Here is a 27,701-nt window from a genome sequence, read left to right as displayed (position 1 = left end):
TTCTCAAATGGTTGAATTGATGAGAGCACAGCTTTGTCTGGGAAAGGGAGAAGGAACTAATGTAATGAGCAGTTACAACAAGCCGGGCACTTTGATGTGCCCTTTACCTCCTCTCATTTAATGCTGGAGCAGCCTTTAGGTGAGTCCCTCTAAATAAATATAATGTAGGGAATGGAGGCAGACACAGCTGAGAGATACTCACAGGGAGCAGGGCTGTGGAGGTGCTGTTTCTTGGAGGCACCACCTACTGAGTTTGGGGCAGGGCTGAGTGGGAACCTGCCCCGGCGTCAGGCTCAGCCCTGTCAACTTGGAAGGAGATGCTGGCATGATTTGGCTTGATTAACAGCAATATAGGCCCCAAAAAAGTAAAAGGAGAACAGAAATGGCAAGGGGGACAGAAGAGTTGGCTGTCACACTGACCCAGACCAAGCCCTCCCCTGTGGTTCTCTAGGCTGCTGTTCCTCTGCCTTGCAAGGAAGCGGCAAGCCCTTGTGGAATGAGTGGGCCTGAGGGCAGGGAATTTCTGCTGCCATCAGCCAGCACGCAAACCATCAGCATCAAAAAGCCTTCGATGTTGGCTAAGAGAATAATGAATGAATAGCACCCCAACTTGGGTGTCCCTCTTTGTGGAATGCAGTCTGAGACACTACAAATGCCACCTTCAATTAGTGTGAACCCAGAATGTCTAAACCAGGGTTTCTCAACCTAGGCACTACTGACATTTTGGGCTGGATAATTCTTTACTTTGTGGGCCATCCTGTGCACTGTAGGATGTTTAGCAGTATCCCTGGCCTCTGCCCACTAGATGCCAGTGGCACCTACACCCCAAGCGTGACGATCAAAAACGTCTCCAGACATTATCAAATGTCCCCTGGGGAGCAAAATTGCCCCTAGTTGAGAACCATTGGTCTAAATAACCAAAACAATATGGCGTTTGTAAAGGCTCCCTTTTCACATCACCAGATTTGCCTCATATGCATAAAACTAGAAGTGGGCTCTCTTCCCTCTGCTGCTCCCATCATCTCCTCACACAGCTCTCAGGCACAATGACAGCAGCGTGAGCTAGGAAACACACCTCTGGACTGTCTTCCATTATCTGTGCCAAGGGCCTCCTGCTCCTCCTCAGGCAGGCATCTGGCCTAATCTGCCTCGGCCTCACCAGATTGGGAGTGCAGGGCTGATGTCATTGTGCCTTCCTAGGAAGGGTGGAACAAAAGACGGAGTCCCCAAGGACATGCAGCTTCATCCTCAGCTTGGCCCGCTGGGTAGGCTTTTTTCCCTTCCTTTCCCTCCTTCCTGCCTCAGAAGTGTTTGTTGTTCTCCAAGCGCGCCATTGTAAGAGGATACGCCAAGCTGGCCAGGCTTTGTGTCTCTCTCCTGAGCCCGTTTCCTGCCCCTCATGTGTCGGAAGGGTGTTGATTCTGGTCCAGTCCCTGGGTGGAATCTTCCATGCCTTTTCTACTGTGGTGGCGTGAGCCTGAGGAACATAGACCCTATGTGAATTTTCTAGCACGCTTATGCTACCTGAAGCCTGCTCTTAACCTGTGTGGGGAGAGGAGAGGAGAGGGAGCAGGAGAGAGGGCAAGAAAGCAAGCTCTCATTTCTTTCATTTTATGTTTTTAACTTCTCCTCTTCTTCTCTCCCTTATTCCTGGAGTTCCTGAGGACTGTAGCAACCCTGGAGAGCCCTCCTCACACAGATCCTCAGCCTGTTTTATTTCCCCTCAGTTCTCTCTGTTCCACCTGTGACCTCTCTGTTTGCCTCTTCATGGGGAAGAGGGTTGGGGTTGGGCTATAACTCTTCAGGACAGGGTGCTGTGGGAGTGCGTTTACTGTCCTTTGAAGCAGATCCTCAGAATCTCCTCGTAAAGGAATTTAGAACCTGAAAGAAGCCAGGGGTGTTTCTGTAATTTCAGATTCACCCAAAGGAGTGACAGTTGGCTAAGGAACACATTTTGTGCTTCTTTATTTAGAAATACCTTAATCCAAGCAGGTTTTCATTTTGATCTTGTTCCCCTGATAGGCTGGGTGTGGAGTGACTTTGGGCCCCAAACCCTTTAATGACAGCCGAGGATACCCATCAAGGTCTTTATTAAAGACGTTTCCAGTTCCAGTGTAGCACATAAAAGATATTATAATTTAAAAAATATTAGATGACCCTGAATGCATCTGAACCGGGAGGTACTTGCCGTCAGTGAACTGTACCTAGGAGAAGTTTAACGTATCTGTGTACTTGGCTCTGGACCTGCTCTTTTGAATAGCCAACCTTAGGCCAAAAAATACAGCTCCCTGAGTCACTGTCATGAAGTTATCATCCATCATGATGATTGTGTGATTAATAATGCATGTAATCTTTTCTCTGTGACATGGTGTTATTGGTGCAGCTCCTTTTTCAGTCTGCAGCGTGCCCCTCACTGCCTTTTTCTTGTTCTCCCGATCGTGCTCTTTCTGGTCCTTTATTTTGGGTTGGCCTTTTTGTCCCTGGGGAAAGGCCTTCTTTTTCTCTGGATAGGCTGTTCCTTTAGGGACAGGCTGGACTGGGAGGAGCTGCTGGCTGTAGCAGCTGGCCAGCTCCCTTGGCAGGTGCCTCAGTGGGTGCCCCGGCTGCCTCACCTGGTAAAGGCTCATCCCACGTTGTCTCTATCTCGCTCCCTCCCTTTGGTCCGGTGGATGGAGGCCTCGGCAAAGCCTTCCAGGCAGACCTTTCCCTGATGCTCTGGCCAGCCTGGGAACCCAGTACCTGGCCACCGGGTGTATGCTCAGCAAGGGTGGCTTTTTAGTTGTCACCCAATGGTGCTGAAATGCATAAAAAGTTGTTGGAGTCTGCTCCCTTTTTTGTGGATTCGTATGTAAACATCTTGGTGGGTTTGGGCTTGCCCTGGAAGGAGTAGGTCTTGGGTCCCTTTGCTGCCAATTCATGCTGATGGAACTAGAAGTAGGGCAAATAACTGACAGAAGAGTAGCTCTGTGGAGCACAGTCAGGGAGTACGAGTGGGTGGTCCAGGGCACGTTCTGTGGATCCCTGTTGAAGGTCTTCCAGCACCCTGCCTTTAGAACATTCTGCAGAAGTAAGAAGATTGGAAGCCTGTTTGTATGGGATGTGAAGGGGCAGTTCTGGGTAGATGTGTATAGAGTTTTATGCTTTGAATTGGGCAGAACTTGATCACTGAGGTTTGAAAAACTGAATACTGTTTCTTGGATGACTTGGAGGTGCGAATACCACACTATAGGCCATAAACTAGCAGTTGCCTTTTCAACAAATGGTGGAGGTTTGGAGGTGGTAGCTGTCCACTCATCTTACAGAAGGGGACACTGAATCCAGTGTCTCAGCACATTTTTGGTGACACCTTGGGCCCAGGCCCTGCTCCCCTAATGCCTGGCCAGGTCTCTTTGCACTCTATCATGTTGCCTGCCATTTTCTCTGTTGTTCACGGGGTGTGTGACTGAACAGGTACAAGAGTCATTGCAGATCAAGTTCATGAGTGAATTTATCTTGTAGAGCGTTGCCTGATTCTTTGTACATGAGGGAAGCAATTTCTTGGTGTCTCTTGGGCTTTTCTACCTCATTTCCTTCCATATCCTGTGTGCTTCCCCCACACTCGCCTTTTGGAGGAACAACAGCTATAACATACATGTTAGAAACTTTGCCAAATATTATACTGTTGGGCGGGACTGCAGAGGAGCCCACTGTGATCTGTTGCATCCTGCTGCCTCTTCAGCAGAGATGGGAGAAAATGAAATGAATGAGATCAAAGGATATTCTGCTGGTGGTCTGCTTAGGGGCTCAGATGTTCAAGGCTTGTATGATTCCTCTATTCCCAAAGAGTTGACTGTGCTTAAGAGCAGCTAAATAGAGGTTTCATCAGAGTTTAATTTTGCTCTTCTTTCTTTGGATGGGGTCTCGTGACCCTGCTGTCACACACCTGCCGCTGCCCTTTCTGTGGTTGGTGGTAAAGCAAGCTCTCCTCTGCTTGCAGATGAACGCGAAGCCGTGCAGAAGAAGACCTTCACCAAGTGGGTCAATTCCCACCTTGCCCGAGTGTCCTGCCGGATCACAGATTTGTACACTGACCTTCGAGATGGACGGATGCTCATCAAACTGCTGGAGGTCCTCTCCGGAGAGAGGCTGGTAAGTGGGAATGTTATTGTCTTGCACTGTAGGTGGGAAAGTGTTTTAGAAAAATCAAGTGTGGACTTGTCTCCTATTGAATTCTGCAATTAATGGTTGATATTTTGGAGAAGGAGAATCTCGATAAATGAGATGAGTATGTTGGAGAAAGCTCCAGTGTAACGTTCTGAGTCTGGTGATGTTCTTGAACTCTGATAAAGTGGCCTCGTTCTGGTAATTTGTGACGTTACTACCTTTGGTCAGAAAGAGCTTGGCCGATGTCCCCAGTTAAACGGCACGGTGCTGGAAATTGAAGGGCCGGGCTTGGGTGCTGGTTCCAAGATGAATGTGTATCCTACAAGATCATGGAATAATTTTAACTTTGTGTCTTCTTGATTCTCTGGGAAATCTGAGCTGCCGTTTTAAGGTGGCAAGAGCTGAATTCAGCGGTCTCTGACGTTTTTTGCTTCTTGGCACACTTTTATTTTGGGAGTGGAGGGAGAGGCTGGTGTTGTATTGTCTCCTTGGGAACTTGGAGCTTCCGATGAATTCACCGTGCCTTTTCGGGCCGGGGAGTTGTGAGCCTACAGTGAAAATTTTATCCCCATTCTGTTTGCCAGAGCTACCTCGGCTGCCTCGGATGTGACTTTTGTTTATGAACCTTAAAACAAGGAAGCTTAAGCCAGTCACTGTAACTGATCCAACAGGTTTTGTCTTGCCTTTGTTTGAAAATGGACGCTGTATTCTACCAGAGCACACGCAGTTCCATAGGTGGTTGTGGGGCCAAGCCAAACGCTGACGCCCAGGGAGAGAGCCCCACATCTGTAGTGACATCACCAGGAAAATATGATGCTGGTGGTTGGCAGGGCTGCCAGAAAGCCTTATTTTTAACTTGATCTCCACCCTGTAACTTGATAGCCATGGTGGGTCTGTATGCAGACCGACCCACACACCTCTGACCCACAGGCAAGGGCTGAGGTTGTACCCTGCCCTATTATTAGCCCACAGACAGATTGCCCCTTTGCGCCTGGGTAAAAATGGAGTCAGTTTTCTCTCTCCCTGCGCCTCCCTTCATGAACAGGGGCCTCTAAAAGATAGTGAAGCCCCATCTCATCTACAGTTAGTTTTGTTCGTGCTCTTTGTTCCCTGAGCATGCAGGTCTTGTTGCCTCATTTCCTTTGAAAGTTTGTGGGTCAAGCTAGACAAACTAGATAAATAAAGGAGGCTCCTGCCCAAGACCATGATGGTGCCGTGAGGGCAGTGTGTAGGGGGGAGGATGGGGGCAGGAGGCCCATGTGGAGAGGGCAAGGGCTGGTCATTTATTGCATGTCGATTTGTTTTTTGAACTGAGTCTTGTTTGAGACCCTAGGCTAGAGTGACTGTGATATGCACCTATAAATGTAATTTTTGTAACCAACCTTTTCCCCTCCTCTCACTGTTTTTTTTTCTCTTAATGTTTAACCTAGTATGATTGTTTGATTATTTTTTTTTTTTTTTTTTGGAGTGTGGTTTTGAAAGTAGCTAGAAAAATCATTCAAGGTCACGTGGATAGAAATTAGTTTGAACATTTATTTTTGTTCCAAGAGGGTCCAGTCTTCCAGGCTGTGGGGAGTAAATTGTTTACCTTTGAGAGTCCATAATTCTTTTATACCAAGAAGATTGTGTCTTTGATAATGTCCACATAATAAATGGGATCAGGCCCATTGCCCTTTATCCTGAACAGGGCAACAAAAATATTACTAAGGAGGAAAAAGCAACTAACGAAGCATAATTCTGTAGTTCTTACTTGCATGTGCACACCTCCCACTCCTCTCTATTTGCTGCTAGAAATAAATCTTGTTGCAGTAACCCAGAGACCCAGGAGAGCAGGGATGGGGAAGAACATAGGATGGCCGCCATCTCCAACCTCTCAGGCAGTCAGTGCCAGAAACTGTGTTTGGCAATGACATACCACTTTGTAAAACCTCAAGTGCCTTGACTTCTTTTATTATCCATTCCTCTCAGCCAACCCTGATTATAGGTTGGGCAGTCTGATTAATCTTCTCATTCCGAAAATACAGATACCATAGATAGAGTGAGCTAAAAGCTCTTGTTCATTTGGACTGGAGATTTTCAGCCTGTTTGGCCCTGTGGTTTATTTGGTTTATGGAACTTTCTGGAAGGGACACAAACCACTCTCTGCTTTTGGCTACAGAGGCTGCCAGGGACTCAAGTTAGAGACCCTTCCTGCAGGAGACTCCTCCTTGAGGGCTTGCCCCAAAGGATCCTGGCATATTCAGATTCCAAAACTAATGAGATGGTTAGAGCTTCCAGGCCTGGGTAAGTTAATGTCCACAACTAAACGTGTATCATCTGATAACATTCAGTGGGCGCTGGGCTTTCTGCACCAGTGATCCAAAACCCTGGGTAACATAGACATTTGCACTCCATCTGGAGCCGTGTCTCAGTCGGCATTTTAGCCCCAGCACTTACCACCAGCTTGGCAGTAGGTAGTAGATAAATGTTTGAGGGGCTAGGGTATCTAAGTTTACTTTATTAATAGATTCTTGGAGCCAGTTCATCCCTCTTTTCAGAGGAGGAAATTTGATTTTTACTGAGTGAAGTTCAAAGAAACACTAGCTGAATGATCCAGATAATTCCACCTTAACTCCACCCTGCATTTTGGCTTGATAAATTTGAGTTAAATTTGGACCGGTTTTAGGTAGGCATTTGAGTTATCAAGACACTTGATTCTGATGTACTGGGGAACATCAGAGGGCAGAAATCCGCATCTCTGGTCCTGGTTAGGGCAGGGTCCGTGTCTGAAAGTGTTCCCCTCTTGGCCTCAGGTATGTCTGCTGATGGGGCAATGAGGAAACTCGGAAACTGAGCCAGGAAGATGTTGCTGGGATTGGGTTGATGACAAAGAAAACCATTCCTTTCCGATATCTTACTCTGAAATTACTCTGGACTGTAACTCTTCATAAGGGTCTTGCTTTGAAATTCCCTAAAAATAAAGACCCGCCCTTGACTTACGCATCAACTGAGCAGGTAGAAGTGGTGAGCATAGAACCTGTGCCGGTCACTTTGTCATTGGTCCCAGATCCCAGAACCAGATTAGGACAGGACTTGAGGGATGAAGGTTTGTTCCACGGCAACTCTGACATTTGCAAGAAGTGGGGGCCTCTGGCATAAAATTGTCAGGCATGGACTTTGGTGGTAAAGTGGAGGCCAGAGGTCATAAGCCAAGTTCGAAGCTTGCCTGTGCCTGTCCCCTTCCCTCTGGACCTCAGCAGTGAAGAATGGTTGTTAGTAAGACCGCCAGTTTTCTGCCTTGCTCCTGCCAGACTGAGCCCTCACCTCTAACTCAGAGAGGACAAGGTTTTCTGAACACCTCTGCCCCCACCATTTCCAATCACAGATGACTGCTGGTTTTTGCTTACCTTTGTTTTCCTGATATTCTGTCTTCTTACTCTATTAATCAGTCTCAAAGAAGAGAAAGCAACAACAAAAAAAGATTTTTTTGTTTTGTCACAGTTAATTTCAAAAGAGGCTGAGCTAGGTGGAGAACATAGATTTACCATGAGGTTTGTTAAGCCTTAAATCCCACATGGAACTACTCTGAATGAGTTTTACATAAAGCCTTTGTTAGGAGAACCATACTGGCCTGTATTGTTGAAATGGGTTTTGTGGACTCTCCACAGAACCTACCTGTTGTTTGTAATATCGTTTGTGTGGGAGAATTTGCTTTTGTTCTAAACAACCAGGCACAGAAGAACACTCCCATTAAATTGCGGTCTAATTGCACAGATGCAAAAAGTGAATTAATAGTACTAGCTACCATATGATAAAGTACCGAATCAGTGGCCCCAAAGCGCTAGAGTTCAGAAAGGGAAACTAAACTAGCCTTCTGGATGGGGTGTCAAGAAAGCCTAGGAAGTGGCTAGGGTTCCAGCTGGATCCAGGAGGAAAGGTTCAGATGTGGATAGCCAGAGAATATCAGGGTCGAGTGTCAGCTGTGAGGAAGAGCAAAGAGAGGGTTTGGGGGCGGGCATCAGGAAGGAAATGGTGTAGGGATAGCATCCTGGCTGAATTGGAGTTTGTTTTTGGAAGGAATGATGATAGTAACTTCACTGTGTATCACTTTTAATGTTTACTGTCACACACATTATCTCGTTGAGTTCTCACAGTCTAATGAGGTGGACAACTTATGCTTTATAGAAGAAACAGGCAGGTGACCAGGGTCTTGATCAAGGCTGGCATCACTGGTATAAGTAATATAACTTGAACTCTAGCCCACTCTGTCTGTTGGTCCCCTCCCTTCCCACTGAGCCTGCTAAAGGAGAAAATGCTCCTTGGGAGGTAGGTACCAACCAGTGAGGAGATGGGCAGGAATTAATAGAACACAGTATGTTGTTCCCTGATTAATTTTAGTTGGGCAAGAATTGTTTATACTCTTCTTAAAGCTCAAAGTTTGACGTGTAGGGAGGCATTTGGCCGTATAGCGTATTAGAGGAGATTTTGGAATTAGTGCTTCCCATCCTACCCTCTATATTAAGTAGAGGCATTTGTGTGTCTGTGTGTGTGTAGTGAAAATCTGTTTTTGATTAAAAGACAAAAACATAAGCAGGTGTCATTCTCACTGGAATACTGAGACCAGATAGTGTCTTTTCTCTGTTTCCTCTTCTGAACAAGAGATCAGCAGGCACTTCACAATTCTCTGTGCGTGCTAGGGGGCCTTCCACCCTCCAACAAGTAGATGTGTTTTATAACTGGAAGTGACTTTAGTGGCTACCAAGATCCCTTCATTTCATAGGTACCTTAACTCAGAGAGTAAGCGGCCAGCAGGGCCATCCAGCTGGTGTGTGGCAAGTCTAGGCCTAGAGTTGGCCTCTCCCAATTCCCAGGGCTGGTGCTCTGTCCACCCTGCAACCCCTAGAGAGCTGTTGTTCCAGGTGGCTTCAAGGTGGCTTTGGACACCCATGGAGAAAATCGGAGGGAGCGGGATCACCAGCCTCCCCGGGGGGCCTCCCAAAACACCCTACCAGAACCCCTCCCTCATGTCTTCTTCTTCTATTCTAGGAGGCCAAATTGGCTCAGAGAAACATTTGTTTTCTCTTTTTCATGTCTAGGCTCTGACAAAAACCCTGCCATTGTGATTATTCCATAGTTCTGCAAATCCTGAGGCCCTGTGGGGTGTAGTTGACCCAGACTCAAGGCCGGGTGGGCATTTGGGGCAGAGCCGGGGCCCTGGGCTCCAGCTTCCTCCTTCCTTTCTAAGGGCATTGGGTCCACTTGGGCGAATTTGCCCAAGGCCACGCAGCTTCTCAGGGCCAGGGCTTAGACCAGCTGCTCTAATAAGCAATTAAAATTCTGTCATCAGATGCTAGGGGTGGTTATTTAGCCCTGTAATTCCCACTCCTCCTTTGGAGTCGGCAAGAAGATGGGTCTGGAGCGAGGCCTGAGGTGGAGCTGTGCTGGATACAGATTTGGGACTAGTAGGGACAGAAGGGGCCTTGGGAAGGGAAACAGGAAAAGCGCCTGCAAAACACAGGAACATGGGCCATGGTGTGGGAAGAACAGGGCAGCTTGTTAGGATGATTTAAAGGAGGATCAGTAAAGATAGGCATTTCCTCAGAGGAACTGCCTCCCTGCCTGCAGAGCCCTCTTGTTTCTGAGTCACACATGAGTCTGGTATTGATCCTCGTCTTCACAATAATGGCATTTCAAACTGCCCCATCAGAAAGGACACATAGGACAGAAATGCACATGTTGCCGTGGGAACTGACCTGTGTCACACTAGGAATTTGACAATAATTAATGGAGGCAAGACAGGGAGCACTCCTTTTCTTGGCAGAATTAGCTACTCTTGGGACGAGGCTTAGGAAAGTGTTTATTACTGAGAGATGCAACCCCCACCTCTGGTTCCATTGTGTTTAGTTTTCTCCATTGTTATCTCTTCTTCCTTTGGAGAAGATGGAAGTTTAGTAATATAAAAATAGCCCTTTAAGAAAATGGAAACTATCTGCCAGATGGGAACTGAGTCTCTTTATTTCCTGCCACTCTTGGTTCTTGGTGTGGCATAAAGAACGAGCTTTGGAATCCTGGCCCACCACATACTAACTAGCTGCATGGATTACTTCATCTCTCTAAACCAGTTCTCATCTGTAAGATAGCAATAATAATAATTATTGTTACTCAGTGTTATTGTGAGGATTAAATGTGGTAAGAGAGATAAACCACCGAATAGAGAGGTTAACACAGTTAGTTGCTCAGTAAATGGCAGCTAAGAATTTTTAGATCTTGGAAGCTTTTGTTTCCAGTTTGTATAACCAATGTGTTTCAATGTATAGCCCTGTGAGATCATTAACATTTCTTAAAATTAATTTCCTGTAATTATGTCTCCCTAGACTTGCCCAAGTGTTGTACCTTACAACGTTGTAGAAATCCTCTCAGTGGCAAATAGAGCATAAGAGTTGGGAGTGGAATACCTGAGTTTCAGTCTTATTGTTACTCCCCCTCGTGTTGTGCCTTCAGTAACATCATCTAACCTCATCATGTCTAGTTTATTCTTTTGGTATAAAGGGAGTTAGTATGCCCCTGAAGGTGAGTGAGCATCATCTGAGATGAGATGTGGGAAAGTGTTTTGAAAAACATAAAGGTGGTATAATGAGGTGATGAAGCAAATCTCCTCTAATAACTTGTACTGTGCAGTAGTTAGCCTAGTTTGAATTACTAGCTACACAGCAGGAATATGTTATTTAAAATATCTCTGTAAATCATGCTTTTCAGACTTGTTTTCTAGTAAGGTTTGAATTATAGAGTTCTTACTAGGTATAGAAGCCCCAGGTGTCAAGGTTTGGGTATTTCCACACCCCTCCTCTCCCTCATTCCATCTCGCCTCCCTCGGGACACCAACCAGCCACATTTTTCTCTACCACCTTTTCTCTTCGTTCCGGTCCAGAATTTAATTTAGGGTGTCAGGATAAGAAGAGTAGTATTATCATCACTATTTTGGGGCACATTCTCTTCTGGTTTTAAATTTGTCTTTCAACTGATGTATATCAACTTTTCTGGCTCTTAGTAGGAGAGTTCTATCTAGACCCTAAACATTTCCCCTTGTCTGCAGAGGTGTGTTATTTCTAAACAGTTTGAAGCCCAAGTGGCATAGAGAGAAGGGAGTCCTCTTTTTTGTTTTAAGAATAATTATTGGGAGGAAAATACTTGAGGTGCTCCTTGCTGGTAGAGACACTTTGTGGGCTTGCGAATGCCATAATGATTAGTTTACCATTTCATTTACGTAGCAGCCCTTTGAGATAATTATTGAAATTATGCCCATTTTAAGGATAAACTGTTGAGAAATAAGGCACTGATTTGCTAGAAAGTGGGGAAATTGTAGCTTGAATGTGGGCATTTTAACGTCAGATTCATTATCTTCTACACCACGTTACCCAACAAAAGCATATTGTGTAGATCTGATTTGCTCATTTTTGATGTTTTAAAAGATGTAAAGGCCAGGAGCAGTAGGAAAACTAAACAACAACAACAACAGAAACCTTAGAGAGAGAAAAGCAGAGCATCACTCTCCCCTCCCCACCAAATCTTGGTTTGATTTTGGGAGAATTGCGAAAATAAAGAGGGGAGGATCTCATGGAAGTTTTACATTTTCTCGGGCTTTTGGAAATTGGTGAGGTTTGCTTTTTAACTATTTGAACGGAGTCTGATGTGAAGAGAAGGTTTTGTTTCAGTTCCTTTCCTTGTCTCATGCTCTAGTGTTTCTGATGGCTGGAGCTCTCTGGGGACTTGAGTTGCATCTGGGTCTGGAGTGATCCATCCTTAGCTCATTTGGCATGACCAGTCAGCATCAACATGGGGGCCCTACGATGTGGATTAGACTTCCCCAGCATGCAGGAGAGTGTTTGGACCCTGATCACAATCCTCCCCCACCCACACCCTTGCACTCCACATTCATGTAGAAGCACACACATGTCCTGCTGAGATTTTGTAGACAGAGAATAGAGGCTGGGAATGGCTCGTGTATTAGAGATCAAGTTTTTCAAGATAAACTCTGGGGGAGCAGTGGTTATGCCTGATGGAGCATGGGAAGATACCGACAGCCCCCAGTCTATTCCTTGTTCTTCTCCTCCTTAGCTCCTTCTCATTCCGTCTGCATCGTTAGCTCCGTCTCATTCCGTCCACACCGTTCTTCTCACCCTCAATTAGGAAACAACCTTTTCTGTCCTCTTGGAGGTAGACTTGGGAGAATGTCTGCTGCAGTTAGAAAAGTGCCTCTGTCCTCGTTGCTCTGTAGTTCTCAGCATGAAGTCACTTTCTTTGTGATTGAAACACACAAGGAGGTGGACCACTATCTCACTAGTCAGGGGCACAATCCTTGAAAAGAGCTGAGAGGAAAAGTCCTCTGAACAGTAAAAAGAAATCTCAGAAGGCTCTATACCAGAACTCACACACCTTCTTAGAGGCAGTTAATCCCCATCCCTCAACTTTGAACAAAGTTTTAATCAGGAGCCTCGTTTAATCCAGAGCCACCTGGGTATGAGGAGCACAAGGGGCTGCTGGGAATAGTCACTTTTTCAGCTGAGAAATGATCCCGATCCAGAGAAAACCAGGAGAACTGAAAGTGCGCACATGAGAACCAGATGCAGAGTTCTGCCACTTCTTTCCCAAGGGGCAATAGTTGTACCTCCCTCATCAGGGGCACTGCTGATTCCACGCTCATCTCTCCATCTGAGGAGAGGAGCATAATGAGGCCCGGTAATGTGGCCGACTTGTGGGGGCTGTCGGGCGTACTTTTGAAGGAGACAGTACCAATGTCAGCCTCAAACCACATCTACGGAATCAGTCACAGAATTTTATATAGAGCCTTCCCCTTTCTATTTTATGGCTAACCTTTTTTACCTCGTTAGATTGCTGATTTTGATGTAATGTTATCATTTGATATCACATAAATAACAAATCCTAAGATTTCCCACATACCTGAAATAAATTAGTTGTGAAGTATCTGAAGAGAAAACGCCTTTTTTTGAAGGGGGGTGGTGTAAGGAAAGCTACCATAATAGTGTGAAAAGCTTGATTTAGAGATGTTTCTTGTGCTATTGCTATTTTCTATTGCTATTATTTACTTTTTTTTTCCATTGCTATTATTTGAAAATAGAATCTGCTGCTTATGGTAAGGCCTCTGCTTGTAATCTTATTTTCTCAGGGTCAAAGCATGTTCTTATATGCTTGCTAGTTGTTTTTGTAGGAGAAGAGAAAGTCAAGAAAAAAAAAACAGTCTGATACTGGACAGACTTAAAATGGCCACCTGGGGCTGGCCCCGTGGTTTAGCGGTTAAGTGCACGCGCTCTGCTGCTGGCAGCCTGGTTTCAGATCCCGGATCCCGGGCGTGCACCGACGCACCGCTTCTCTGGCCATGCTGAGGCCGCGTCCCACATACAGCAACTAGAAGGATGTGCGGCTATGACATACAACTATCTACTGGGGCTATCTACTGGGGAGGGGGGATAAATAAATAAATAAAATTATTAAAAAAAACCAAAATGGCCACCTGTTGGCACAAGCAGTTAAGTGCGTGCACTCCGCTGCGGCGGCCCGGGGTTCCCCGGTTCGGATCCCGGGTGCGCACTGACGCACCGCTCGTCAAGCCATGCTGTGGCAGCGTCCCATATAAAGTGGAGGAAGATGGGCACAGATGTTAGCCCGGGGCTGGTCTTCCTCAGCAAAAAAAAAAAAGAGGAGGATTGGCAGATGTTAGCACAGGGCTAATCTCCTCACACACACACAAAAAAAGGCCACCTATTGCCCAAGTTGCCTTCACTTCAGATATTTTCCATCTAGCAAATAACTGAGGATCTCAACTACAGAGGGGAAAATGAGAAACAGGCAAGACATTACTGGAGGACCGGCTGCCACCCTTACCTGGGTGTGCCCAGGTTGCTGCACACCTGGCTGCCTTTCCCCTTTGAGGCCGGCACATATAGCACATACCATGCCTAGCCCCTCCTCAGGCGTTCAGTTCACTACGTGCCAGCCTTGTGCTCGGAACTGAACGAACCAGAGGCCCCTGAGATAAAGCATCATCATCCCTGCTGTCAAGAAGCCAGTAGTCTAGTTGGAAGTAATAAGAGGAATACATAAAACAACAGCAAGAATGAAAGATTATGATTAGTTCCTGAACTCTGTGGTCCAGACCATAAATGTGTCAAGTTTTGAGGAAAGGGAGACCTGTGAGAACTGGAATGGTTGGAAATGTTTCCTAGAAGGAAAGATGTGTTTTGACCTGAGCCTTGAAAGATATGGTGAGATGGCCAAGGAGACTCTGGGGAGGTAGGATGGCAGCCACCAGGTCAGCCAGGCCCAGTACATTCTTCTGGCTAGCAGAGTGTGCACACCTGGTGGTATCTTTGTGAAATGGTGAGATCATCCTGAGGTGCAGCGTCTGCTAGAGAGGGAGTGATGGGAAATAGAGAAGGAGGTGGGAAGAATGGAGCCGGGCAGTGGAGGGCATGAGCTTGTTCTGACACAGCAGATAATAGAGACCCATTGAAAATTTGGTGTGTATATGCACACAGATATATTTTTCTTTTGCTTTGTTTATTTAAAATGTTCACCTTCCAAGGGCCTCTTTTGGATTTTGATACAACTGGATAAAAAGAAGAGACGTTCAGGGTGTTCAAATTAGACTGTTCGCATATTTTTTTCCTTTATCCTTTCTTTTCAGTAAGTCACACCCTTTTATTCAACACCCTCCCCATCACCCTAATAAAACCACCACTTGGTGGTAGGTCCCCTTTTTTCATTTTGAGCCAACCTTAGGAACTGACCCAGACCAGCAGGTGGCAGACCTATTTTTACATTTACAGCAGTCAGAAAATCCTCAGAGGTATTTTGCCATGCATCTGCAAAAAATTGTATGGATGGCAGCAGTAGCTCTGAAATTCTTTATGAAAACTGAGTTTCTTTTTCTCTAAACTCTCAGCTTCTATGCTCATTTGTAAATTATGTGTAGCTTCCATGATTAAACAAACCTTTGAAGAGTGATCAGTTACCGTCTCTTAAGTAAACTTTTCTAAGGTTGTTAAGATAAATGCTCTCCTTGGACTGAATGAGCACACATGTTTTTGAGTGTTTTGGTTTGAGTAGGAGAGTGCTGCATGAACAGGCATGTGTGAACTCTGGGCAGTAGCTCTGAGCCTGTGTGTGCCCTGCTGGATGATCTGTTTCCACCTTCTGCTCACTCGTTTCTAGCCTAAACCCACCAAGGGACGAATGCGCATCCACTGTCTGGAGAATGTGGACAAGGCCCTTCAGTTCCTGAAGGAGCAGAGAGTCCATCTTGAGAACATGGGATCCCACGACATCGTGGATGGGAACCACCGGCTGACCCTTGGGCTCATCTGGACCATCATCCTGCGCTTCCAGGTAAGGGGCTTGGCCTGGGGATTAGGCCTTCCTCCCAGGTACAAGCATCCTTGTGTAACTGGCCTCCTCATTCCAGAGGAACCAGGAAGACTAGGTTGAAGTGAATTTCAGAGTCAGGTGTGTGGAGTGGTGTGTCACATCCGGCTGCCGTGTAGGAATGTGGCAGTGACCACATCCTCCTGCAGTTTTGCTGGCCCCTGAAAGTCTGGGCTCTCCTGGCAGATAAAGGGGTTTCTAGGCTACATCCCCACCCACCACTTAACTGGTACCTACTCTAAACGTCTGGTCTCTGCCTTTCGGCTTTCAGGAGCAAAGGTAAAAGGATGTGGTTGATGCTAGGTTACTATCACTAGACTGTCTGGACTTCACCAGGTTGTGGCTTGTATCGTAGAATATTTTTAGGAGAAGCCGTTTACTATTATGACATGTATGTGCGCTCCGTTTTCATCTTCTCCTCATTCTCCTATGGATATGAAGAAGCAGTTTTTAGGGGGAAAATGCAAAAGCTTTATGGTTGTTTGAATCAATTATGATTTTATGGGTTTGTTATCCTCGAGGGGAAGGTTCTAAATATCAAAGTACCCTAAGCTGGAAGGAACTCTCAAGGTCGTTTTGTCCCGTTCCTTCTCTCTATGAGGAAGGGGAGGGACCTTGCCCGGGATCACACAGCCAGTCATGCTGCAGTGCCTGCTTCTGACTGCTTAGGAGAGAGCTCAGCATTTCATGACTGGGAAGCACCTCCAGCCTGATTACTTTCTCCAAGCACGTGCTTCACGTTCATGTGTTTCAATTAAAATTTGAAATGCAAGGAACACTTCCTACTATAGCGTCAGGTTACTCTGCAAACAAATGTCCTAACAGTCCCTTCTCTTTGGTGGCTGTGTTCTCTGTGCCTTTCCTTCCTATTCTGCCTTTTTGATGAAGTCTGATTTTTCTGGGTAAATAAAAATCCAACCAAAAAATGGCAAAAACAGAAATCAAATTATGGCTCTCTGAGTTTTCTTATTAAAACTCTGAAATCTGCCTGGCATTGGGCTTAAGTTTACAGTGTTCTGGGGGGGTGGGGGGGTGGAGTAGGGATGGGGCTAAAACAGAGCGATACAAAGAAACGGCTCCCTGAATGGGGCCTGATGACTGACTCTCTTGGGAACGCTTTTTACTAATTCAGATTCCCTGGTCCCAGCCCCAGTGAATCAGATTAAGTAGGACTGAGGGAGGGAACCACTGTAGAGATGACATCATTAATGGAGTTAATTACAACAATCAAGGACTTTATTTTGCAGATAGAACTCTTACGTAGGTTTCTGTCATTTAGTTCCTGGATGATTTGAAATTGGAGTGAATACTATTAAATCACTAATTATTGCTATTGGGTCCTTGGCCAGCAGAGGTGAAATTAGCAGGACACTCTTTGAGCCTCACCTCCATTTTGTAGAGTAAAAAAAGCTCTATTTCTATTGCCTTGGGCCTGTAGTAATTAGAGCGTGGTAGGGCATCCTGATGGTGGCCTCTCTTGACAGCAGCTCAGTGCCCACATTAGTGAGCTGGCACATGCAGCCCTTTCCAGGATTCTCAGCATGAATTGGGTTGAGTCATTGACTAATTAGCTTCCTACCAGCTTGCCTTTTTCTGTACTTGAACCGTAAAGACTGATAGGTACTTTCTCCTTTTCCTTTAAGGCAAGAACGTAGGCTGCTGATGTCACTGCAAGGCCTGCAGTGTTGGTGTCTTACATGACCCAGCATTCTCCAGCAGCTTTATTAACTCATCACCCGTTCCATAAACATGTATTGATTCTGCATCAGCCGAGGCCTAGCTCACGTTCTGCCTCCTCTGTGAAGCTTTCCCATGTGTCTACAGAGATCTCTCTTTCCCCCAGCTCCTGAATATTATACAGCCTTGTCTTACGTTCCCAGAATGCACATGCGCGTGTGTGCGTCCATGTGTGTGTCCATGTCCCCAGAGCTCCCAGGATGTGGCCTGCCCTGTATGTGCATAGCAGGTATCCATTAAATACTGATGACACAGGTTTTATGCTGCTGTTCCTTTAGAAGAGAGTAAAAGATGGCGTGAGAAGCTGGAATGAAAGTCTTTGAGTTTGCCTTGTGAAAATAAAGAGTTGTCTTCATTTCAGAAGGGTAGACTCTGTTTCTAAATGCACAAGTCTGGAAATAGACTCCCCTCACACAGATGTGTAAGAAAGCTGATGGGGGTTAATGTGTAAAATTCCACCTGCCTTTTCTGGTGAGTCAGTCTGACCCCTTGAATGAGGGTTAGCCTTTCACATTTACTTTCTGCACATGAGCTAATGAGCCTAGTAATAGAGTTGGAGTTTATGCAAACTCAGGCTTCCCATACTTAGCACAGTTAAAAATGGAGAATTTTTTTTAGAAGTTTAATTATTTCAATTTCCAGGTGTTTTTCCTAGTTGAAAATTTCTCTCTCTCTCTTTTTTTTTTTTTTGTGAGGAAGACCAGCCCTGAGCTAACATCCAATGCCAATCCTCTTCTTTTTGCTGAGGAAGATTGGCCCTGGGCTAACATCTGTGCCCATCTTCCTCCACTTTATATGGGACACTGCCATCGCATGGCTTGATAAGTGGTGCGTTGGTGCATGCCCGGGATCCGAACCTGCAAACCCCAGGCCACCACAGCAGAGAGCACGCACTTAACTGCTGCGCCACGGGGCCGGCCCCAAAAATTTCTCTCTTTTAATCTTACATTTATATGTTTTATCCTCCTTTTATCTCTTTTTCAAAAAGAATTCTGAGGCGTGTTTCTAATCAAATGGAAAGACCTTTGACAGGGGCTGGGGCAGGGGGGTTGGAATGGTTCGAGCTGAAAAATGATGGGTGACCTCCTAGGCCAGCATCATTTACCCCCAACCTTCATCCCATATTTTATTATTATAGGCAAGAAACTAAAGACAAAAGGATATTTAGAGCATTTGTCTAAAGTCACACAACTGGTAGGCAGCCCCTAATCCAAAGAGGTAACATTTATGGGTCCTTTCTGTGAGCTCAGCACTTCATTTTCTTTATTCATTTAAGTACACAGCAGCGCAATGAGATAGCCACAGTTGTTACATCCTTTCCTCACATGGGAAGCTGAGGGATCTGCCTAGGGACTACAGTAGATGGTGGAGCCTGGATTTGGATTCAGATGCAGGTAGACTGACTTTGGTGCCAGTAGGCCAGGCTCTGTGTATAATGTTGAAAATATGCTGCCTGTGAGTGGGTTATGAATGCAGACTCGCTCAGTCTGTTGGAGTTGCTATAATAAAATGTTAAAACAATCACAGACTGGGTAGCTTATGAACAATATAAATCTATTTCTCACAGTTTTGGAGGCTGTAAGTCTGAGATCAAGGTGCTGGCGTGGTCAGGGTGAGGGTCACAAACTTCTGGTTGTATCCTCAGATGGTGGAAGGTGCTAGGGATTTCTCTGGAGCCTCTTTTATAAGGCACTAATCCCATTCATGAGGGTTCCACCCTCATGACCTAATCATCTCTCAAAGGATCCACCTACAAATACCATCATGACTGGGGGTTAGGATTTCAACATAAGAATTTGGAGGGGATACAAACATTGAGACCAGAGCACAGACCCTGGAAGCGCAGCATTTAAGTGCACACTTTCTTTGAGAGTTTGGGTCAGCTTTCAGGCAACAGTGCATACGCTGTCCTCATCTATGAAGGACACACCCTGGTGTGAATAGTGTTTGGTTATGAAAAACTGAACTTCATATTTTTCCTGGAGTCTAATGAGGTTCAAGGTGTAACATATGAACCACTGTTCTAGCTTATAGTCGGAAAGATGGGGTATCTTAGGGGTAGAAATGACTCCTAATAGGTGCTGGGAAGTCGTGCAGGTAACTAGTCTTCACTTCCATCTTATCTGTGGGCAAAGTGGAAGACCTAGTTCGTTGGTGTTTCTCTGAGGTGAAGGCTGGATTCAGAAGGGAGTTTTCATTGACACTCAGAGTAGGTAGTCCACAGGGCTGGGCTTTGATCTAAAGTATACTCTTTATGTATATACAGACCTATTATTCATTCTGTGGCTCTTGTTAGGCAGCTGACCCATCTATTTGTCTAATATTTCTTTATAAATCTTAGATCCAGGATATCAGTGTGGAAACTGAAGACAACAAAGAGAAGAAATCTGCCAAGGATGCATTGCTGTTGTGGTGCCAGATGAAGACAGCTGGGTGAGTGTGAACTCGGAGGGCGTCAGGGCCCACTTCTCCCAGGACTGAGTTCCACTGTAGTCATCACGTGCAAGGTGTTGACAAGTACCTCTTCCACTGCCTCCATTGAGAAGTCTTATTAACTCGTAAGCAGTTGATAGGCTGACATTTCAGCTAGCTCTCAGAACGGAAGGAGATCTGATTTATGTTCTGGACCTGTCATCTCTGCGCTCAGTTTCCCTCTCTTTATTAAGGAAACTCAAGAGAGCAGTGGATCTTGAATTTTAAAAGCCTGAAACCATGTTTAGGAATCACATCCATGATATTTAAAAAACGGTTGTGGGTTTTCTCCTCCCTTTAATTTGTGGTGCTTTGGGGAGCTTCATGCAGTAAACTCAAGAGTAATCTTTACACATTATCTGTCTCGGTTTTCCTTCCTTTTATTCTTTCATTGAAATTTTAGTGAAGATATTTTTTAGAGAACTGCATCTTTTTTTTTTTTTTTTTTTTTTTTGGTGAGGAAGATTAGCCCTGAACTAACATCTGTTGCCAATCCTCCTCTTTTTGCTGAGGAAGATTGGCCCTGGGCTAACATCATGCCCATCTTCCTCTATAATATGTGAGATGCCTGCTGCAGCATGACTTGATAGGCAGTGTGTGGGGCCACGCCCGGATTCCGAACCTGCGAACCCCAGGCCACCGAAGCAGAGCGCGTGAACTTAACCACTGCGCCGGCCTGAGAACTGCATCTTTTTTGTTGCTGACGCAAGTTGTCAGGGTGCATAGGTGCTTACGAAGAAGTGATGTTGTACCAGGTTAATTAGAGGGTTACTGTTGGAGCTACTTAAAGGACAAATGTAACTGTAGTGGATGTGATAAGTCAGTGATGAGTATGGAAACCACAAGAGCATATAGCCTAATATGGGGATCAGGTTATGAATGATCCTTTAATCACCACAGATCCAAAGTTGTTAATAATCAATATGGTGCTGAATAGCTGATTGATTAGGGGTAAGTTTCAAACATAGGGCAATTTTTCAGGGAGATAATTTATAAAGCTTTATCCAGTTAAGTGATATAAGGAGGAAAGAAAGCTGAGTGTCACATGTAGGTAATCCTGGCATCTTCCTCTCCCAAAGTAATGTGCAAATTCGGAGCTCAGTGACTACAGGGTCCTGATATCTTTGTTGGTGGAGTAGAAAGCCAGTGGAGGCAAAAAGTTCTCAGAGGTATCTAGGTTTTGGTTGCTTTTTCCTCACTAAGAGTGGTGTTTTAAATCTAGGACACAGTTCACATCTTTTGTCAGATTGAATTACCAAGAAAGAAAAGCCGTGTGCTTGTATATTTTATTTTTATTTTATAGCAAGCTGAAGTTGAGGTGAAATTTGCTCTGACTTGATTGTCCTTATTGATATTCACGCCTCAGAGTTTTACAGTGCTTGCATACTTTTTTTTTTAAACACTGCATTTAGCAAAAGTATAACCCTTTATTTGGTAATTCTGTTGCTTTTCTCCCATGCTTTGTCCTTGGCAGGTACCCCAACGTCAACATTCACAATTTCACCACGAGCTGGAGGGACGGCATGGCCTTCAATGCACTGATACACAAACACCGGTAAGTCCTGAGAAGTCAGGCTAACAATTTTGGGATAGGATGTTGACATTCTTCTGTAGCAGATCTGGGTGACTTTTGGTCTCTTACCCGTTGCGTTAGATGTTGCACCATGGTGGAACTTCCTGCATTCCACGGGAGGAAAATGTGAGAGAATATGTAAATTCTCCCAAACAAAATAAACAAGTCCACCCAATGTCTTCACTTCTCTTAATAAACTTTGAAATGTTTTTTCAAAAATCAGATTTCGTTGTTTGATGATTAATATTGTAGAGTTTTACTTCGCTAAGCGGTGATTTTAACACGTGTGGAGTTTAACACGTGTGGAGTAATAATCATGTCTTACTGGTCACATGATTTGTTTTCAAGCCATGGTTTTTGTTGTGTTCACCATTGTTCTACATAGGCCTGACCTGATAGATTTTGACAAACTAAAGAAATCCAATGCACACTACAATCTGCAGAATGCATTTAACCTGGCAGAGCAGCACCTTGGCCTCACTAAACTACTGGACCCTGAAGGTAAGGACTCGAGGGATAAAGAGTGGGACCTTTATCATTGAGGGGTTATATAAAATCTACTTTTTGTCAGGTAGTTTTCTGTGTACATTGTGCTATGGGAATTGTCAAAGGAAGTGGAGCTTAATTTTGGTGTAGGAATTACTTCAGGATTTGTGCAAAGGATTACATTTGAAAAGGCCTTGAAAGATGAGTATGATTCAAACACGTTCTGAAGGAGAGGGAATGCTAGGCAGAGGGACTTACGTGAGCAAAGGTGAGGAACCAGGAGAAAGGAAGGTGTGTTTGGGGACTAAAGGTTCATTGGGAATGGTATTCAGAGTAATAATAGGAAACATCACTGGAACCGTGGATGGGGGCCCAACAGGTTAAAAGTTTTAGAGGTTATTCAGCAGGCAGTGGGGAGTCAATGAAAGTTCTTAGCAGCTGCACTCAAGGAAGAGAACCTGGCAGAGGCTCTCAGTGAGTGCTTGTTGACTGACATTCATCCCAAGGTGGCAAGCAGCATGGTTTGGAATGGGTGGAAACTGGGAACAAGGGCCTTGTTAGAGAAGGTTGTGCAGTGTTTGCTTATGAGCAGGTAAGAGCTCAAATGAGGAACGTGCATCAGGAAAGTGAATGTGTGGGTAGAAGAAGGAATAACGTAGTCCCCTCTTAGTGCTGGCTGCTTGTGGGCACAGCATCCTGTTCTCTACGTGGAACCGATCTCTACTCTGTGGGTCGCACAGGACCCCAAAGACTGACTGCAGGTGACATGGAGCTGACCTGTGTGGGGCAGTCCTGCAGATGTAGCTCCCTTGCTTAACAAAATCCTAATTCTAGGCTTCATGTTAGCATGAGCTGTCATAGGCACTTATTCTAATTTTGAGAAGCATTTAAAATATAAGAGGATTTGTGTGTAATGCTGGAGCTTTTTAAACCCTTTCAGCTGTGAGTAGATATTAGAGAGAAAACTGTGAGTGAAAGTTTAAAGTTCTATAAATATAGAACAGGAAGTTGTAACTCCTCAAGGGCAGATCGAGGTCGTGAGGCTGCCAGGCAGGCTTCTTGCTCTTTTCCAGTGCATCAGATTCACCGATAGGTTCACCACAGGAAGCTGAGATGAAATTATCTTTGTGCTAACCCATTAAATGATTCCTTAGTATAAACAGAAAACTAAAATTCCCTGGGCTGTGATAAACCCTCTTACTCAACCCCTACCTCACTGTGGGAAGGCATCCTGCCGCAGCCCTAGCTCTTCCGCTGTCATAAAGAACCTTTTTTTTCTATCACTATGACAAATTTTTTAAATAACTTGCTCATTAGTTAATCTTTCTAGTCACTACGCAGTATGAAAAGTGGTTAGTGTTCCCGGATTCAAGACAAGGAACTAAAAAAGGCAGTGATGGGGCCGGCCCCGTGGCTTAGCGGTTAAGTGTGCACACTCCGCTGCTGGCGGCCCGGGTTCGGATCCCGGGTGTGCACCGACGCACCGCTTCTCCAGCCATGCTGTCGCCACGTCCCACATACAGCAACTAGAAGGATGTGCAGCTATGACATACAACTATCTACTGGGGCTTTGGGGGAAAAAATAAATAAATAAAATTAAAAAAAAAAAAAAAGGCAGTGATGTTACATATCCTGTGTGTTTGATCTTGACTATGAGTTGTCCTTCACCAATGTTAGTTGTCCAAGGTCCCAGAGAGCGTCAGTTAAAATACAGTTGTAGACAAGTTAAAAAATAGAAAGGTTTTTGCCTGCTCACTCCTTCCTGTTATATCCACATTTTGTGTTTATTAAATTGCATACAAGGCTGGCGTTTTTTATCTGGCCTTCCTCCAGTTTTCTCTCCTTGGGGCACCCTTTGATGGGGCTGAGCAGACGCAGGGGCCGGCCACAGGGGCCCTGGAGTAGCTGTGGTTCTGGCCCTCACTGCCATTGGCTGCCTCGGTGATGCTTTGCAGGGAGCTTTCCAGCCCTGTGCCCTAGAGTTCTCATCCTTCAAATAAGAGAAACAATCCTGCCTCACACAGGGCTGCCGGGAGGGTAGAAGTGAAGGTGCAGGTGTGAAGGTGTACTGGAAAAGAACCTGATCAATTAAGAGCCTTCCTGTGTGTTCTCTTCTCCATCTGTCCCGAGTCGAGTATTTCACTCAATATTGCCAAACCTTGAGGACTTCTTCACTCATTGCCATCTTCACTCTCTCAATAAATGTTTATGACCACCCGCTTTGTGCAAGACAACACACTAGGGATTTGGGAGGTAGAGTGGCACAGGGCTTACCAAGACAGGGTTCCTACCCTCTGGGACTTAATCTTGTAAGACAAAATGTGCATAAATTATAATACCTGGCAGAAAGTGAACTGTGTGTCAATGTAAACAAAGTCCTTAAGAGAACAGAGGAGAGACGAAATTACGGCTCTAGGGATCAGAAACAGCTGTGTTGGGAGTGGTAACTTTTCAGCTGGACCTTGAAGGATAGGAAGAAGGTGATGGAGTAGGGAAGGCCATTTCAGACAGAGGGAAGTTGTGAGGAAAGGGAAGGACTGTTGGAATTGTGGGATGTGTATGGGGAATGGAGAGTGGCCCACTGTGTTTCAGATAGATAGTGCCTGAGAAACAGTAGGCTATAGAGTTAGAAATGTCTAGAACAGTGCCTGGCAATTAGAGAAAGTCTGATAAATATTCAGTAAATGGATGGATGGAAAGAAGGGAAGGAAAGTTATGACAAATTCCGGAGGACTAAGGGGCTTGCACTTTTATTTTTCAGACTGCAGGGCACTTTTGCATAATTTTGAGCTAGGAGGAAGTATGTTCACAGCTGTGCTTCTGGAAAATCAACTAGCTGCAGTGTACGAAGTGAATTGGGTAGTAGGGAAACCCAGTGAGGAAGCCATTCCTTCAGGTCTGGTTATGTTGTGAGAGTCTGAACCATGAGTGACAACAATCCAGACTCAGACTTGGTGACTAACTATATATGGGTAACAAGGAGATAAAGATATCCAAAGACTGAGTGACTGGAAGAAATTCTGGTGCCATCGGCAGAATTAAGGACCCGAGAAGCACAAACCCACTTTGGGGGTGGGAGGGGGCAGGGAGATGAACATGGTATGTCTGGGTAGTAGCCATGTTGCTAAGAATTCCAGCTGAATTCCTACTATGTTCTTCACTTTCTCTGGAGTAGTTTTGCATAAATTTTATCTTCCTGGTGGCTGGGGATCCTCTAGAGACAGGATCATGTCTCTTAAAACTTGAATGTCCTTATTACAATAGTAATTTCTACAATAGTAGAAAGCATTACAAATATTCATGTAATAAAAGAGTCAGTGAGATCTTCAGTAGCCTTATAATTAATGCACTGATGGCAGAACTCTCAAGTAGGAAAAATGCAGGCACTGGCCTTTTCAGTGTTGAACGGTTGTTCTGGGTTGTTCCTGCTGCCTGGGTGGCGGAACCGTGAGCAGAGTGCTGAACGACATCTTCTCTGGGTTACAGATATCAGTGTGGACCACCCTGATGAGAAGTCCATTATCACTTACGTGGTGACTTATTACCACTACTTCTCTAAGATGAAGGCCCTGGCTGTTGAAGGAAAACGAATTGGAAAGGTGAGCTCACACCAATTTTACAGGTTGTGAGACGTAATTAAGGTTCCTTTCTCAATGTACTGCCACTGAGCACCTTGTTCTCCCGTGCACCCATAAATTTAGCCATCAGCAGTTTGTGGTGGACTCTCCAAACGGCAGGGAAGTAGGCAGAAGCCTCTTCATCCCGAAGAATAATGGGAGGTAGGAGTGGTGGCTAAAATATTCAGGAAGGGATTTGAGGGGAATCTCAGAGCCAGAAACACCCCTCCCCTCAGCCTTACCAGAAAATTGGGTATTGAAAATCTGATTGGGTTGGCTGATGTCATGGGTGTAAAATCCTACTTAGCACAGTTGAAAGGCCTCAGTAGTATGCTTTTTATTTCTGGTTTGACTGATGTTCACCTGCTGTATATTTCAAAACACCTCAGACCAGATGACATGTCTTCTCAATGCAATGGAATGGAAAATTCATGAGCAGTCATGGGACAGGACCAAGCAAAATAGAGCCCTTTTTGTTTCTGTAGGAATTTTGGAGCTTACGCAGTAGGAGTCATTCATAGTCTTAAACCCTTTGCCTGGGGGTTGGGAGGTTACAGAACCAATTATAGTTGAGTTAAGCTATCATTGTTTGCAAATAATAGCCACAGTCTGAGTGCCCATTAGCAAATGGTTCCTCAAGTTTAAGATGCTCGTGCCAGAGTAGCATAGAACTGTTTCAAAGCCAGTCATTAAGTGCGCGTGTCCTCGTGTAGGGTGCAATCATGTTTTTCTTTCATAGTGATATGATCTTACGTTTCCATTTTTCTAACTCTTGTTGACAGGTGCTTGACAATGCTATTGAAACAGAAAAAATGATTGAAAAGTATGAATCACTTGCCTCTGACCTTCTGGAGTGGATTGAACAAACCATCATCATTTTGAACAATCGCAAATTTGCCAATTCACTGGTTGGGGTTCAACAACAGCTTCAGGCATTCAACACTTACCGCACTGTGGAGAAACCACCCAAGTAAGATGCAGAGTGGAGTGCATGGCCATTAGTATGGGAAGAGAGATCACTGCAGCCCAGACCCCTGTTTTCTGACACGCATGATCCCATCTCTTAATGAGTGCCTCTCACCAGTGGCCTGTCGTACTCCTTTCCGTCTGCTCCTGTGTCGCTGAGATTTATTACAAATCATGCCCTCTGTGAGCCCTTTCCAGGAGAGTGTGCCGCTGATACACGTGATACTTGAGAATCCTGAAAAATGGTGCAGGTCCCCAATCCCTTATCTTCTGCCTGTTTCAGAATTCCATATTTTTTGGATTTTAGAAAAGTAGAATGCGTGTATGTTGTATATTATAAGACTCCAGGTGGGTCCAAGGCAATAACCCCTAATCAGGGCCGCTAATATATCTAGCAAAATGTGTAAATATTCACATTGTGGATAAAAACGGACGGTAAATGGTTTTGTATTAGTTCAGATAAGATTTTGCTGCCCAGAAAAGCTTGATTTTTCACATCCTTTTAAAATTCCTAGTTGTCGAATAGGGATTGTGGACCTTATCTCTTATTGTGGTGCTAAAGTCATTGCTCCTTTTTCTGAAAGTCTACTCAGTTGTGAGTTTCTTGCTGAGGTCTCTGAAACCCATTGAAAGTTACATTAGGTAGTCATTTGAATAATTCTTGCTGAATGCATCCAGCTGTGGTCTCTGAATGACGTTAAGACCGTTGTCTAGGACTTATGGTCTAAACTTTGAATGAGGTGATTAATGAAAGAGTGGTATTGTGTGCCCCCAAATATAAATCTCAGTAACAACAACCAACCAAACACAAAAAAATTCCACAGTTGGGCACATTTTGTGGTCTGTAATATCCAAAAACTAACCCACTGTGGTTTCACTAACATGCGTTTCACATAACTCAGACCAGAGATAAATGGCTTTTAAAATTGCGTGGCTGAGTGAAATGTTTTTTTCTCCAGAAGCAAATGAATTTTTCCCTTTGAAGGAACAAAATACAGTCAATAATCTTTATGGGTTTTTTTGTGTGTGTGTGTGTGCGCTTAGATTTACTGAGAAGGGGAACTTGGAAGTGCTGCTTTTCACCATTCAGAGCAAGATGAGGGCCAACAATCAGAAGGTCTACATGCCCCGGGAGGGGAAGCTCATCTCTGATATTAACAAGGTAAAACCGATGCATCTGGTCCTGTTTGGGCCCTGGCTTCCTGGAGGCTTCAGGTTCTATTGCTGAGGCTTGGTTGCTAAGAGGGCAAGAGACTGAAAGAATCCACCCCTGCTGCCTGCTGAATTGA

The 27,701-nt window shown here is 44.9% G+C and overlaps 1 protein-coding gene across 2 annotated transcripts in view; it reads left to right on the top strand.

Moving 5' to 3' along the window:
• Positions 1–27,701, top strand: part of SPTBN1 (spectrin beta, non-erythrocytic 1) — a 192,096-nt gene that overhangs the window by 119,085 nt on the left and 45,310 nt on the right. For both annotated transcript variants that reach the window (XM_004436641.3, XM_014792290.2), the window contains 8 exons: positions 3,977–4,128; positions 15,352–15,525; positions 19,640–19,731; positions 21,245–21,325; positions 21,729–21,844; positions 25,316–25,428; positions 26,229–26,416; positions 27,457–27,574. In XM_004436641.3, coding sequence (XP_004436698.1) covers positions 3,977–4,128; positions 15,352–15,525; positions 19,640–19,731; positions 21,245–21,325; positions 21,729–21,844; positions 25,316–25,428; positions 26,229–26,416; positions 27,457–27,574 — 1,034 coding nt within the window. The remainder of the gene's footprint in view (positions 1–3,976; positions 4,129–15,351; positions 15,526–19,639; positions 19,732–21,244; positions 21,326–21,728; positions 21,845–25,315; positions 25,429–26,228; positions 26,417–27,456; positions 27,575–27,701) is intronic.

This window comes from Ceratotherium simum, chromosome 11 (assembly GCF_057802395.1).
Source record: "Ceratotherium simum simum isolate JZ-2026a chromosome 11, ASM5780239v1, whole genome shotgun sequence".
NCBI lineage: Eukaryota > Metazoa > Chordata > Mammalia > Perissodactyla > Rhinocerotidae > Ceratotherium > Ceratotherium simum.
The sequence above is the reverse complement of the archived record's forward strand: the minus strand, read 5'-3'. Positions and strand labels throughout refer to the sequence as shown.